Below are 15530 nucleotides of genomic sequence, written 5' to 3' on the forward strand. Positions count from 1 at the left end.
CCCTGGTGGTAGCAAACTTCAAAGTATTTCCTAGATTTGGGATCGATGCAGTTGAGCTAGCAGCTAACTTTCCACCATTCTGATTACAATCTCAGGCCATATGCCCTTGTTTCCCACATTTGAAACAGGCCTCTGACACACGGTAACAAACCCCACGGTGCCTTTTGCTACAAATATTGCACATGGGAGCTGTGTCTCGGGAAGAATTCGAATTATTTGAGGATCCCGTGTTTTGCTTTTTCGAAAATTTCTTCTTTGAGAAGAAGCTTTGCCTTTTGTTGCCTTTCTAGTCAGTTGTAGACTTAGTCTGTCTAGCTATGTTAGCTTCTGATACGATAGCCCTGTCTAGCACCCCAATGTAGGTTTCCAGCTTCAAGACATTCACCGTCTCTAAAATGTCACTTCAAAGCCCACCTTCAAAATGCCTCGCTTTCTTGTAATTGGTATCAATCACATGAGGTGCAAACCTGGCCAATTTAGTGAATTTGGCCTCATACTCAGCTACAGTCATACTGTCTTGCCCTAGTTCCATGAACTCTGACACTTTCCTATCCCGAACAAATTGTGGGAAGTACTTGTCATAGAAGATCTCCAAAAATTTTACCCAGTCAACATCTCTGTAATTCTCACGCATCAACATCCACCATCTTCTTGCCTCGTCTTCTAGCATAAAAGTGGCTAGAAGTACTTTCTGTGCCTCTGAGCATGGGAACACTTCAAACAGTTTCTCAATGCCGAGGACCCATGCTTCGGCTTTCAACGGATCTAGTCCCTCGTGGAACTGTGGTGGTTTCATTTTCTTAAATTCTTTGGTGAGTGCTATTATCCGATCGTCATTCTGATTATCTGGCATGGGTGGTGCCAGAGGTGGAGGTGGCGGATGCGGTTGCTGCCACTGTTGTTGCCACTCCTGTTGCTGTCTTAAAGTTTCTGCCATTTCCTGTATCAGTCTTTCCATTCTGTCTATTCTGGCAGTAGAGGATTCCTCTATCTCATCACCTCTTGTTCTCACAATCTGATTAAACTTGCATTATATTTCACACAAAAGATTCACAAGTATGCATATACTAGAGAGCATAAGTAGTCAAATAATTTGCAATGCAAGTAAATCACAACTTATAGCACATAATTGTTCAAATCAAAACACTTAAGCGTATTCTTGATGCTTTCAATTTCACACTTATCATATGAATGCATCCTAGATCTTTTCTAGACGCTTATTGCTCTTTTGGACAAGTGTGTGAGTTATTAACTCGTGCTCTGATACCACTCTATCATGACCCGAACCCGCCCCCGTGGGTTAAGGACATAACCGGCTAGTAATCAAGAGATTACCTACGGACTTGAGCCAATCCAAACGTATTTTAACAAAGTTAATGGGGGCCAAACGGAAGCAATTTAAAACTTTGTCCATAGACCTGTGCTTACATGGCACGTCATAACAAACAATACATGTGCATATTAATAACTCATAACAAAATATGCATTACATAAGGTTCTGTACATACAGGATCATATAAGTCTAAGTCAACCCATCGCGACTATATACAACAGATGCAAAGTCTTCGCCAACGTAACAGAATATAAATACATAACACAAGGGTGAAGACGGGACTCGTGCGTGAGACACAAGGGCTGACTCCCCCAAGACCTTTGTTGTTCCACATAGACTTCACTGGGGCTGGGTTTGGACTTCTCTTGCCTCACCTACAAACACATGAATGAGGGTGAGTAAATGCCCAGTGAATAATATCAATTAAAGAAGCTATACAGACGATATGTAGAACAACATGCATCAAACGGCCTTAGGCCCAATTCATATTTCTATTTAACATATATACACAATTTAGGTCAAGTGACTGCGGTTCCAAACAAACTGGCCTTTGGCCTATTCAAACTTTCATTTGTGTCAAAACGGCCTTTGGCCCATTCAGATGACAAACTAGCCTTTGGCCCATTCATTCGTTCATGTCGGAACGGCCTCTGGCCTATTCATTCATCTCAAAACAGCCTCCGACCCATTCATTCATGTTGAAATGGCCTCCGGCCCATCCATTCATGTCAAAACGGCCTCTGGCCCATTCATTCATGTCAAAACGGCCTCCAGCCCATCCATTCATGTCAAAACGGCCTCCGACCCATTTATTCATGTCAAAACGGCCTCCGACCCATTCATTCATGTCAAAATGGCCTCTGGCCCATTCATTCATGTCAAAATGGCATGTGGCCCATTCATTCTATTATTCAGATCAGACTGGCCTCTGGCCCACTCATTTGGTATAGCAAACATTGTCCACTAATCGAATCAATGAACACAGTGATCGGGATATCTCTGTTAAGATATTACTCACAGTGATAGAAGTAAGCAATTGGACAACAACATATTTTAGATATCTCTGTTAAGATATTACTCACAGTGATCGGTTGGTTGGTTTGCCCTGGAGCTCGACCCTACACATTCCATGAACACAAAAGTGTCATAACAATTCGATCTGTTCTAAATTCACATTTTCCTTTTTAGGCTTCATTCTTATCTCTTTAACTCAATTACAATGCGCAATGCATGCCTAAGAGTACTTGGAAGTGAAAGAGAACAGAAAATGAAACAGAGAATGTCTTTTCAAAATTTCAGAAAATAGGGTCCCTGCTCGAGCGTGGACTTCCCCGCTCGAGCGGACCCACGAGGCCTACAAAAGTACTGGATATGTCAAATTTACGCTCGATCGCAAACTCTGGCACTCGAGCGGAAGGCCTCTCTACATGGCTCCCCGCTCGAGCGTGAACTTCCCCGCTTAAGCGGACACCATGTTTGCAGAAAATACTGGGAACACAAATTTCACGCTCGAACGGCGGTTTCCCCGCTCGAGCGGACATCAAAATTCTGGAAAATCCAGAACATGTTCTTGAGATTCAATTTGATGTTCAAAGGTTCCAAATGCATGATTGTGGCTCAAACTTCACATATACATATTCTAACATGGTGTAAACACCAAATTACAACACAATGAAGCTCAATTTCACAATTTAATCACATGCATGTCTCAAATTAACTCAAACTCATCACCAACACACTAGATTCAAACATGCAAGACTCAAACTCCCATGATTTGCACTTGCATGTGAAATATACACAATATCCTCAACTTAATTGGTGAAGAGATGATCAAATACATGGTCATTAATCAAAACTCAACATGGATTACATACTTTATGCCCAAACATGGAAATTTATGGCAATTTCTTACATGCATGTGTTCTAAGACTTCAAATTCAACAAAACTAACCCAATTTCATCATAACCAATCTGACTCATGTTCTTGACCATTAAGAAACTTGAATTCACAATTTACAACATTAAACCCATGAATTCCCTTACCTAGGAGCTCAATCTTCCAAACTATAGCAAATTCTTGAGTTTAATCTTCAAATTTCCCAATCCTTGAGCCAAGATTACACAATTCTCTCCCTCTCTCTCTCTAAAGCTGGCCCTCTCTCTTCTTTGAGTTCAAAATCAGCCAAATGAAGCTAAAGAGAGAATTGAGGGTGTAGGGCTCTATTATAACCAATTCCACTAATTCCAATATAATAATAATAAAGTAATTGGGCACTAATTCATCAATTTATTCAATTTAATCTGATCCGAATCAATTTCCAATCAAATTTCACCGTAGGCTCTAAAAATTATGTTAATAACAATGGCGTAATCAATTTGGTTTCAGTGGCTGTAGACGCGCCCCATGGGCCCCATGCTACAGTTCGGACTCATATGTCATGGTTCTTAATCTGATCTCGCAAAGTGCAATGCAAGATTGATAAATCACCAAAGAGTCCTAATCCGGCAAATCGTTTTGGAAAACTGATTTTTTTTAGAAAGAAGTGCCAAACATGGACTCCTTCGCCAGATACAGAGTCGCCACCTAAATATTTTATTTTAGGGGAATTTTGGAAACCCTGACTCATGCCTAAGGCCACGTGTCCGTCATCACCAAAGTTGCCTCGGCTCGGGAACTTGGATACGATTGGGGAAGGTCAGCTATGAGCACCCCCGCTCGCCCGATCAAAGATCGGCCACTACTAAACATGATATTTTGTTTTTGAAAACACATGTGCTCTTATTCCGGTTTATTAGCCTAGAATTACTATGTGAGGCGCACAACATAGAAGTATAGACTAGATTGCCTAATTTGGAACAATGCATCGCATATCCATTTGTTTTGAAAATGGATTGAAATTTGCTACTCGCACATAGGCAAAAATACGGGTTTCGACGAATTATTCCAATACAAGCAACCCAACCTTCACCCACAGGCATTTAAGCAGTTAATCAACTAAGCAGATAGCCTCATGGTAAGCATGCTGTCATGGCAACACTCAAACGTATGCAAGGATGCTAAAGCATAAATGCTTACCTAGTACTCTAAGCCAAAACAGAAACCAGTTAGTAATCAAATGCATGATCCTAGTTCATGTTAAGATGGCTAATGCAACACGTGCAAAATGCAAATAGAAATAGGCTCGGCTATTCTAAGATGTCATGTGAAATGCAACTTGATACATGTATTCAAATTGAAATTGAAATACAATGTAGTTAGCATGATGCGCCGAACCCGGTGCATGCAAGACAGATGAATGGATGCAAACATGCGAGCATAAGTATGCTAATCAAAACATGACCTAGAACTAACCATCAAAGCAGGTAAGTAAAAGGGAGAACGACGTGGGGTTGGAAGACATGCATCACACACACGCACACTTATTACAACATTGCCCTCTCTCGGAGGGTCCAAAAGAATAATACAAATTAACTAACTAACGAGCTAATTAATTATTTACATAACCACTTAACTAATTAAACAAATTAATTAAGCTACTGAAAGCAGTAAAACAGCCTCGGGGAGAGGGGTGCATGCATGCACGCTCGGTTTCGCTCGGAAATCCAACGCCATACTCATGCTGCCTCTGTTTGCACTGTTTTTATGCCTCTAAAAATTGCACAAGTCCCAAGGTTGGTTTTGGAACATTCCCTGAACACTGCGGGATGTCATCGGCCAAGAGAAATGGTCACCGGCCATGGAAAAGTGGTCATCGACCACAAATGAAGCTCTCGGCCAAATATGGATAGCCGGCCGGCACTGAAGATGGCCAACCGGCCATCTCTTCCTGCAGAATCCTATTTGACAGCAGTAGAGGACAGACAAGCATTGCAAAGCATTTACAATGCAATATATGCACAAACACCCTCCTTATCATGTTATGAACTCAAAGGAGTGTGGTCCTCGACCCTCGGGCCATCAATCATGCGTTTCGATGCGTGATGGCCAAAGAGGCCAAGTGTGCAATTTCAATGTCAAATGAAATGCACACAAGACAAATAAGAGGCCGCCAACCTCTATCATGCTTTATTCAAGAGGCAAGAGATGCATGCATGCAAGCAAGACTAATGCAACACGATCATGTTAAGGTGACAAGCATGCCAAATGCAATGCAACCTAGACAAGCATGCAATAATATGTGACAACATATCAAGCATATGACAAGATGCAAGCAAACAAGCATGCAAAATGCAACTTAAGCATGCAAGCATGCAAGATGCAACATGGACAACATGTTAGGGACAATGCACGCAAATATGCAACATGGACAACATGTTAAGCAACCAAAACAAAAGGAAGAATGCATGCTAAATGCATCACAACTTAAGCATGCAACAACATGCCATGGGCCAAGTATACAACAAGGTACATTTGAACTAACATGCTACAACATGTCAATAAGCTTATGACCTAAACAATGCAACCATGCATGACATGCAACAAAAGGCAAAATGGAGCAAGCATGTGACAACATGCAAGACATGCATGCAACAACATGCGAGGATGGTCTTAAACCAATATGGACAGCTCTCAAATAAGTCCAAATTAGCGCCCAAAATGCTATGAAATGAAGGAAAAAAGTACATACAAACAAGCATGCTAAATGCTCCAACACTTAAGCATCGAAGGGCAACTTTTAAGCACACTTAAAATGACATGGACTAAGATAATCATGTAAATTGATTGCATACATCTTGAAAATCATACTTCTCAAAATCTCAAAACCTAGGAGAATGACATTGACAGGCTGAGCAGTTTAAACATTCTAATTCTCTCTGCTTCTAACTCAGTTGGAGTTTAGTTTTTATGGAACAAGACTTGTCACAAATGGGTACTTCTCTTGATAAATATGTCCACCTACTAAAATAAGTCAAAACAATTCCCCTAATATCTTTCCCCTATTCCTTCATTACTGATCTTGGGTACAACAAGTCATACAGATATGCTTGGACTGCTCAACAGTGGAATGTTATGCTGATTTGTTTTGATTTGTAATACAAGGCCTTCAGCTTTATTTTTCTCCAAGTTCAAGATCTATCCTGGCTACTGTACATTAGGTTCTATTTTGTTAGGCTCTTGTACATTAGGTTTGCTCTATTGTCAACTGGTAGGCTGTTGACTCTGTGGGGTTGTTGGTTCAGGTTCTAGTTTGATATGCTTGGGCTGCCATACAGATATACAGATATGCTTGGGCTGCCATACATTACTCTGCTACTATTTCTTTGTTGCTGCTATTACTCTTCTGCTATTAATTTGCCTTCTGCTGCTTTTTCTTTTGATTGGTTTCTCACCAATCTTTGGTTTATGGTTGCATATGATTGTGCTCCCTCTGCGGTGCCAACCTAGTTGGGATCGTAGAGGTTAGTTATGATGCTTTTGCATTTCCCCGGCTTTGTTGATGTAATTATCGCATGTATTGTGCCTTTTGTCATCAATAAAACTTTTGTTTTGTCGATCAAAAATATGATCTTCCATTTGAGAAAATCTGTTTACCATCTTGTGGAAAGAGTTATTCAAGAAATAAAATTACCAATTTTCAATGTAAAAATTATTCAAAAGTAGAGAAACAATAGACGCTGAAGGAAAATACTACTTTGTGTCATCCCCCATCCACCAAGGAATGCTCCTTGACAAAAGGGTTATATATTGCTTCGTAGCCACGTCTCGGTTCATGTCCCCAAGCTGTTGCCAAGCATTTCTAAGACAATATAACCAGTTTGCCTCATTAATTACACAAAGAAGCTACAAATCTTATTATCAAAACTAACAGCCAATTACACACCAGAATATAATTAAGGAATAAGGATGAGCACTAATGTAGTGTACAAGTAAAGCCCATTTGCTTTATACCTACCTTAACTTATGTTATGAGTTTTGTAATTGGCAAAGGTTAGTATGAGAAAAGGCAAGTGAACAGGATGAACGCTAACAAAGTGTTGTGTATATATGTTACATTGTTGTGAATTGTGCAGAGGGTTTAGAACCACTTCCATGGGAGACAAGGCTTAGGGGGGAAGTGCTGGATGAGTATAATTTTTGACTTTTCATAAAAAAATGTGAAATATTGGTTGGGTTTGAAATGATGTGGTAGAGAGGTGATGTGACTCAAATAAGAAGTGATGTGACCCAGATAAGATGATTGCGACTCAAATAAGATGATGTGCTAAAATAGCATGTGCTATTTTAGCACATGCCAAACAAGCACTTAATATAGCTATAGAAGTAGCTCAAGGCCTCACGTTCTTGCACACGATAGAGAAGCAAATCATCTACCGTGATTTTAAGGCTTCCAATATATTGCTTGACGGGGTAATTTAAGTTAAAATTAAATTTTATTAATTGACCTCTTTGTGCATTACTGTATATATAGATTAATTTGCCATTAATTTTGATTCTCGCCAATACGGTCAATGGATGATGGGTCGTACTGATCCATGTGTTCCACGGGTCTGATGACCTTCGTCCCTTTGATGCGTGCCTAGCAAGAACACTAGGTGAGATCATAGAAATGGGTTTGTTACGTTTCCCAAAACCTAATACTGCTTACTCTAGTTGGAAAGCATGTCATTGAATTCTATGGACAAAAAGTACAAAAACATAGTAAATCAAAAACCCTGAACTCATAGAAAAAGAAGTTTTGTTTACTTATTAGATGAGAACTGTGAAAACAAAAACAAAAACATAAAAAAAAACTTAGATCAACTAATCCTGTAAATTTGCAAATATTGATTTGAAATGAATTTGTAAAAAAATCATAACTCATAAACATTAAAATGTTACATAAATTGTGATAATGAAATCCAATAAAACAATACAAAATAAAATGAAACGTATCAATATAAAATAGTTCAATTTTAGGAAAAGATATGCAGGAAAAGTCATATACAAATAATTCAATTATGTGTATCTACACTAAATTGTGTAGTGCTTTTTTATGTTAGTATAGATAACTCTTTATATAAAAAATAAAATGAAACATATCAATGTAAAATAGTTCCATCAAATGGGGTTGACAGAGTAAAAAAATCATAACTCATAAACATTAAATTTCTAGATATTGATTTGAAATCAACTAAGCCTTAAGTTCCATCAAATGGGGTCGACAGAATAAAAAAATCATAGCTCATAAACATTAAAATGCTACATAGATTGTGAAAATGAAATCCAAGAAAACAATAAAAAATAAACTGAAATGTATCAATATAAAATAGTTCAATTTTAGGAAAATATATACAGGAAAAGTCATATACAAATAATTCAATTATGTGTACCTACACTAAATTGTGTAATGCTTTTTTATATTAGTATAGATAACTCTTTATATAATATATTTAACTTTTTATTTTGTTTCATGGTACTTCAATTTAGTTAATTATCAATGGATAAGAGTTGGATGAAGAAGAGTAGATTGTCAAGAGATTATATGCAAGGGATTAAAGAATTTTTGGAGTTTGCTTCTCACAATGTATCTAATGATGGAACAATTCCATGTCCATATATGAGATGTGTGAATTCATACATGTTGACCCTAGAAGTTGTCCATGATCACTTGGTATCCTATGGAATTAGTCCGGGTTATAATTGTTGGTATCATCACGGGGAAATTATGTCTGCAACGACTTCTAGTAGAACTAGTCAAAGCCATGTTGAAGAAATACGACCTGAGTATAGTGATAAACGTGACATGTTGCGGGACGTGTTTCCCATGCACACCCAAAATATGGATGAATATGCAGAAGAAAGTAATTTACCAGAACCATCTGATCAAGGTCCAAGCGTGCAACGACCTCAAGAAGATCCTAATGAAGATGCACAAAAATTTTACGACTTACTGAAAGATGCTGAGAAGCCTTTGTATGAAAGGTGTAAGAATTTTAGCAAGTTGTCAGTAATTGTGCATCTGTATCACTTGAAATGTCTTAATGGATGGAGCAACCACTCATTCACAATGTTGCTTCAAATTTTGAAAGATATGCTTCCTTCAGATGTAAATTTTCCGAAAGCCTCTTATGATGCCAAGAAGATTATTAAGGATTTGGGTCTCAGTTATGAAAAGATTCATGCTTGTCCTAATGATTGTATGTTATTTTGGAAGGAACATGCAAATGATGATGTGTGTAATTGTGGTGCTTCAGGGTGGGCAACAAATGAGAATGATTTGCAACAAAATATGAGTACTTCATCTAAAAGGAGAAAGAAAAAGGCTGCAAAGGTTTTATAGTGGTTTCCCTTGAAACCTCGGTTGTAGAGGTTGTTTATGTCTTCAAAAACAGTTGCTTCTATGAAATGGCCTGCTGATGGCCATACAAATGATGGCATAATGAGGCATCCTGCCGATTCTATGGCTTGGAAAACATTCGACTCTCGATATGTAGATTTTTCCTTTGACTCTCGCAATGTCAGGTTGGGGTTGGCAGCAGATGGATTTAACCCTTATGGGAATATGAGTACTAGTTATAGTATATGGCCGGTCATATTGGTCCCATATAATTTGCCTCCATGGATGTGCATGAAAAGATCTTTTTTCATCCTATCATTGCTTATTCCTGGTCCGAGCTCCTCTTCAAATGACATAGATGTGTACATGCAGCCTTTAGTTAAAGAATTGAAGGAATTATGGGATGTTGAAGAACAAACTTATGATATATCTTCCAAAGAGAAATTCCAAATGCCTACAGCTCTAATGTGGACTATAAATGACTTTTCTGCATATGGTGATTTGTCTGGTTAGAACACCAAGGGTGCTCTTGCATGTCCTTCTTGTAATTATGAGACTCATTCTTGATGGTTAAAACACGGAGGAAAATATTGTTTTATGGGTCAAAGGCGTTTCTTGGATAAAGATCATAGATTTCGTAAAGATAGAGCATCATTTGATGGCAAACAAGAAATAGAACCAGCTCTCGATATGCTAGCTAGCTTTGAGATCATGATGCAAACAGAAGACCTTGATTACAAATTTATTAAGACAAAGGCAAATGAAAAAAACAAAAAAAGAAAGAAACAAGCGGATGGTGATGAGATACAACCATGGAAGAAAAGAAGTATATTTTTTACATTATCGTATTGGGCAAATCAAAAATTGCGTCACAATCTTGATGTGATGTATATAGAGAAAAATGTGATTGATAATGTATATGGAACATTGTTGAATTTAGATGTGAAGACAGAGGATAACTTGAAGGCACGTCTTGACTTACAAGAGATGGGTATAAGACGTGAACTTCACCCACAAAAGATTAGTTCCAATAAGACATATTTGCCTCCAGCTTGCTTCTCAATGATTTTAAAAGAGAAAGATGACTTCTTGAAAGTTTTGAAAGGGGTAAAAGTCCCAGATGGTTATGCTTCAAATATTTCACGTTGTATCCAACTTTGACAGCGTAAGATTATAGGTTTGAAGAGTTTTGATGGTCATATTTTGATGCAGCAACTTCTTCCTATCGCATTACGAGTAGCATTACCAAAACAAGTCGCTTCACCTCTAATTGAGTTATCTTGTTTCTTTAGGGAAATATGTTCCAAAGTCTTGCAAGTGGAAGAGCTTGACCGACTTGCATCTCGAATTGTATTGACTTTATGCAATTTGGAGAGAATCTTCCCTCCCTCATTTTTAACTGTTATGGTGCATTTAGTTGTCCATTTGGCCACTAAGGCTAAAATTGCTGGCCCAATTCACTATAGATGGATGTATCCCATTGAGAGGTTTGGCGTGACGACTTGTATCCATTTGTGTTTTAAACCTACATCACATTGACATCCCAATTTAGTCAATCTATAATTATATTGTTTTTCATGTAGGTATCTCCAACGACTAAAATCTTATGTTCGTAACAAAGCCCATCCAGAGGGCTCTGTTGCAGAAGGATACATAGCTGAAGAGTGCTTAATATTTTGTTCGCAATATTTGGAATCTGTTGAAATTGTATTCAATTGACCCTTAAGAAATGTTGAAGATTTTACAGGGGCAATAATGAATATCGAACTTGATCAAAAGTCATGGATACAAGCACATCGTTATGTGCTATTTAACAATGATGAAATTCAACCATATCGGATGTAAGCAATATTTATAAGTTACGGTGTATAAATAAGTTTGAGTTTCCCATTTTAATACTTGCAACAGTAATACAAGTAAGGTTTGTATATACAGAGAACAGAAGGAGCATATAAAGAGACAAAGTCATCCGAGTCGTCTAACTGATGAAGTTCTTAATAAGATGCATATGGAAAAGTTTTGTGAGTGGTTTAGATCATATGTAAGTATGTAGCTATTAAATAATACTATTACCATATACAATTTTTAGCGTGGAGATTAATGTAATCATTTTAATGGATCCTATAATATATAAGGTTGTAGCTATGGATGACACAAGAAAACAACAACTTACTGATGAAATCAAGTGGCTTGCTCAAGGCCCAAACACTCTAGCTAGACGATTCAAATGATATGTTGTTAATGGTTTTAAGTTCCGAATTAAAAATTACGAGGCGGTGAAGAAAACTCAGAATAATGGGGTTTGTGTGGCCACCGAAGGAGGCACCATGTATTATGGTGTTTTATTTGATATCATTGAGCTCAATTATTTTGATAAGTTGGAATATGTATTATTCAAATGCAATTGGGCTGAAGTGAACACAGGCAGAGGCTACAAGATAGATGAATATGGGTTTAACCTTGTAAATTTTTTGCATTTGATAGATACTGGAGAACGGTTAAATGATGAACCATTTGTCTTGTCATCTCAAACTTCACAAGTTTATTATGTGGGAGATGTAAGGCATGAAAATTGGTTGGTTGTTGTTAAAACAAAAGCGAGGGATGTGTTTGATGTTGGTACTAGTGAATTGTGTGATGGTGATGTTGACACTTACTATGATAACGAGCCGTATCATATAATGGTTGAAGACACTCATGTGGATGCGAATGAAAACCTCAATTGGGCTAGAAATGATACAAATGGAACGACAATCAATATACCACTTCCACTTGATAACCAACTGATCGATGAAGATGATTTAGATGAGGATGTCTAGTTGTTGAGTTCAACTAGTTTGATTTTAATTTATTTATTCTCATGTTAATCTTTGAAACATTATTTGGTTTTGAATATAAATTTCAAATTTCTTAGTTTCATATATGTATGGCAACCCATGTTTTGCATTTTTTTTTTTAATCACATACCCCTTGTGGATGTAGGGCGTAAGCCAAACCAGGTAAATTATCTATTTTCTTCTTTATGATTATGTTTGCATCAATTTGCTACTTTGTATCCGATCTCAAATTTGTGTGGGTTTGTCAAGACAGTTGTCTAGTTGCCATTGAAGTATATTGTATGGGTTATTAATGAGGACATCTATGTTTCTTCTAATAGATAACTGATGGTTTTTTATTTTATTTTAACGTTTGTTGTTAAATATAGCTATTAAAAACTTGGACTTCAAAATCAGCATCTTGACAATATTGTTTTTATGCTCTCTCTGGTTTTAACTTTTAGTTTGTGAATGTAGGTATATCATATCTTGAGAAGAAAGAAGTCCGCACCCATCTAAGAGAGGTGAGTATAGTCATGTATGTCAGCACCTGTCTGAATGTAGTAGTATTATTGTGTTGTGTTATGTTATTGTATTAGGAAGGGGAGCTAAGTCTAGCCCTGTTTTGCTAATTTCACTGGAATGTAGCCAATTGGCTGTGGGTGATCTGATGTGTTTTGTGATCTATGGTGTGTAATCTGTCTGCTAATGGCTGTGCGTGATTTGTTATGGAGGTTGCTCTTTTTTTATGCTGCTTTTGTCAATGCTGGTGTGATTGGTGGCTGATTTTGTTGCTGTTGTTTGTTGGGGTAGTGATCTGTGGAGCTTTAGGATGTACAATTGAATCAAATTATTAAGCTTTTATTTTGGTAAGAGTGGTAATATATCACAATTCAATCATTATTTGTGAATAGCGTTATGGTAATATAAAATAATTACTTGGAAAGGCCTCAAATACATTTAGTACTATGCCATGCTTTCAGATTTAGGTTCACAGTGTTTATTTAATTCTAGTAATGGAAAAATATTTTGGATAGATTTCCACTCTATATAATGGATGTTTCACGATTCAATTATTCTCTATATATATATATATATATATTATTTATTTATTTTGCATAGGGCTTTGATGACACACTATCAACCACTTTCCTTTTATCAAAAGTTTGCAATATGTCATTGGCATGTGTCATTTTCTGTTGATCTGCCAATGTGTTATTTATTCTTTCTAATGAATTGGTGGATGTTCGGACAATTAGTAGCACTGGAATACCATCCTCTCCGTTTTTATCACCATGAGCTACCTATAAAGTTCCAAATTACTGTTAACGACTCAAAAGTGATATTATTCTGAACCAGTTAATCATGCTCTAGCATAGTGCATGCAATCTTGAGAGGATTACTTACCACAATCATCACACTTTCATGGAACAACTTCTTAGAAACGAACACCCAAAATATGTCATAGAAGAAGGCACAATTGAGAAGAACAGTACCCACCTGATTTGCAAAATACACAGAACCATGTCAAAGAAAACATTAAGTGAGAAGCGCTTTTGGTTTTGAAAACTGTTCAGACCACAATGCACTGCTAACACAATTTTTATTTCAGTAATGAAACTTGGTTTTAACATTTAACTACTAAACTGTATGATAAATGCTCATTTAATTTGATTAATATCTTTGTGTTTGATTAATTACGTCTATTGTTTATCTAGTAGATATGGCAAATAAACGATTTAGAATTTGCAATCTTGAGAATGAGTCCCAGAACAAGCGATCAAATGGCTCTTCACAGCCTAGCCAGCCAAATAACCCTTCACAGCTGAACGCACCAAGTGGAACTTCACAACCTAGTCAGTCAATTGGCTCTCCATAGCTGGACAGACCAAATAGAACTTCACAAACTAGTCGTTCAAATGCCTTTTTACAGCTTAATCAGCCAAATGGAACTTCACAGCCTAGTCGATCAAATGGCTCTTCACAACCTAGTTGGTCACATCCCTCGTCACATGCTCCATCACATGTTCCACACCCTCAACCTCAAGAATCAGAGGTTAACCTTCAGTTTGAAGATGATTTAGATGAGGACTGGTTAAGGGAAGAAGAAATGCAACGTACATGTATTATTAGATTTTTAGTTTAGGTACAAATTACAAGTCAACCTTCATTTCCATGATATATTTCGTTGTTGTATTGCAATAGATGCATTGACCAAGCGAAACCCGTAGGGAATTACACGTATGGTTGAAGTGTGGAATTTGACTCCAAAAGAATGCATTATGCTCACCTTCAACAAGGATTTGCAGGCTATTTCTACAGAGGGTGGTGTGTTCAGTCGCTTCATAGGCACCATTGCTAGGAAGCCACACTTATGCCCAATTAAGTACAAGAATTGGCATGAAGTGCCAGATCAGTATAAAGAAGATTGTTGGAATATTATCGAGATAATTTTCTAACTACAAGTATTTTGTGATAATTCTACTATAAGAGAGATCATATGCATGTGAAAAGGACAATCTTCCATGCTATTGTAGTTGAAGTAAAAATAAAAATATGAGAATTAGGCAAAGAAATGCACAAATTTAGTTTATATTATTGTATTGATAATTTTAAGAATGTTCATATCATGAAAAAACATACAATTGTAGTCCAAGTTTGCCATTCCTCAAGATGAGAGAAGGGATATGATTAGGCATCGAACATTGAAGTCAACGGGAGAGAAATGGAGAAATTGGAAATGTAGTTTAAAAGCAAAGTACTATGATGAGACAAAGACAACATCACAGATAGTAGCTACTGCGCCTTTAACAGTTAACCGTGAGCACTATGCTGACCTTGTCGCGTATTGGTTTTCAAAGGAAGGACAGGTATGCATAGATGTATGTTTTCTATCAAATAATACAATGTCATTATATCATTTTTTTTAAACATATTGTTATGCATTTATGACTGAAGGAACTTAGTACAACCAATAAGGAAAGCCGACGAGAGCAAACAAGTGCATATACAGTAGGATCTAAAACTTATGCACAATATGCATATGATATGGTATTTCAAACTTCATTCCTTGTTTTATATTTTGAATTTGGTTAGCACATTGTATTATGAATTTATTCTGAA

The 15530-nt window shown here is 37.1% G+C and overlaps 1 protein-coding gene across 1 annotated transcript; it reads left to right on the forward strand.

Moving 5' to 3' along the window:
• The first annotated feature begins 10188 nt into the window (after positions 1 to 10188).
• On the forward strand, positions 10189 to 12410 carry LOC114317487 (uncharacterized). Its single transcript, XM_082908423.1, has 4 exons — positions 10189 to 10698; positions 10804 to 11078; positions 11175 to 11298; positions 11844 to 12410. Exons 1-4 carry the CDS (start codon positions 10189 to 10191, stop codon positions 12408 to 12410), a joined length of 1476 nt encoding a protein of 491 aa, XP_082764549.1.
• Positions 12411 to 15530: the final 3120 nt, after the last annotated feature.

This window comes from Camellia sinensis, chromosome 15, assembly GCF_055761805.1.
Source record: "Camellia sinensis isolate YWXY chromosome 15, ASM5576180v1, whole genome shotgun sequence".
Taxonomy (NCBI): domain Eukaryota; kingdom Viridiplantae; phylum Streptophyta; class Magnoliopsida; order Ericales; family Theaceae; genus Camellia; species Camellia sinensis.

Coding starts and splice junctions, on each gene's coding strand:
- LOC114317487 (XM_082908423.1), top strand. CDS start 10,189: ATGGGTCAAAGGCGTTTCTTGGATAAAGATCATAGATTTCGTAAAGAT. Junction 10,699..10,803: donor TCTTGAAAGTTTTGAAAGGG/GTAAAAGTCCCA, acceptor ATTTTGATGCAG/CAACTTCTTCCTATCGCATT. Junction 11,299..11,843: donor ATTTGGAATCTGTTGAAATT/GTATTCAATTGA, acceptor AATGGTTTTAAG/TTCCGAATTAAAAATTACGA.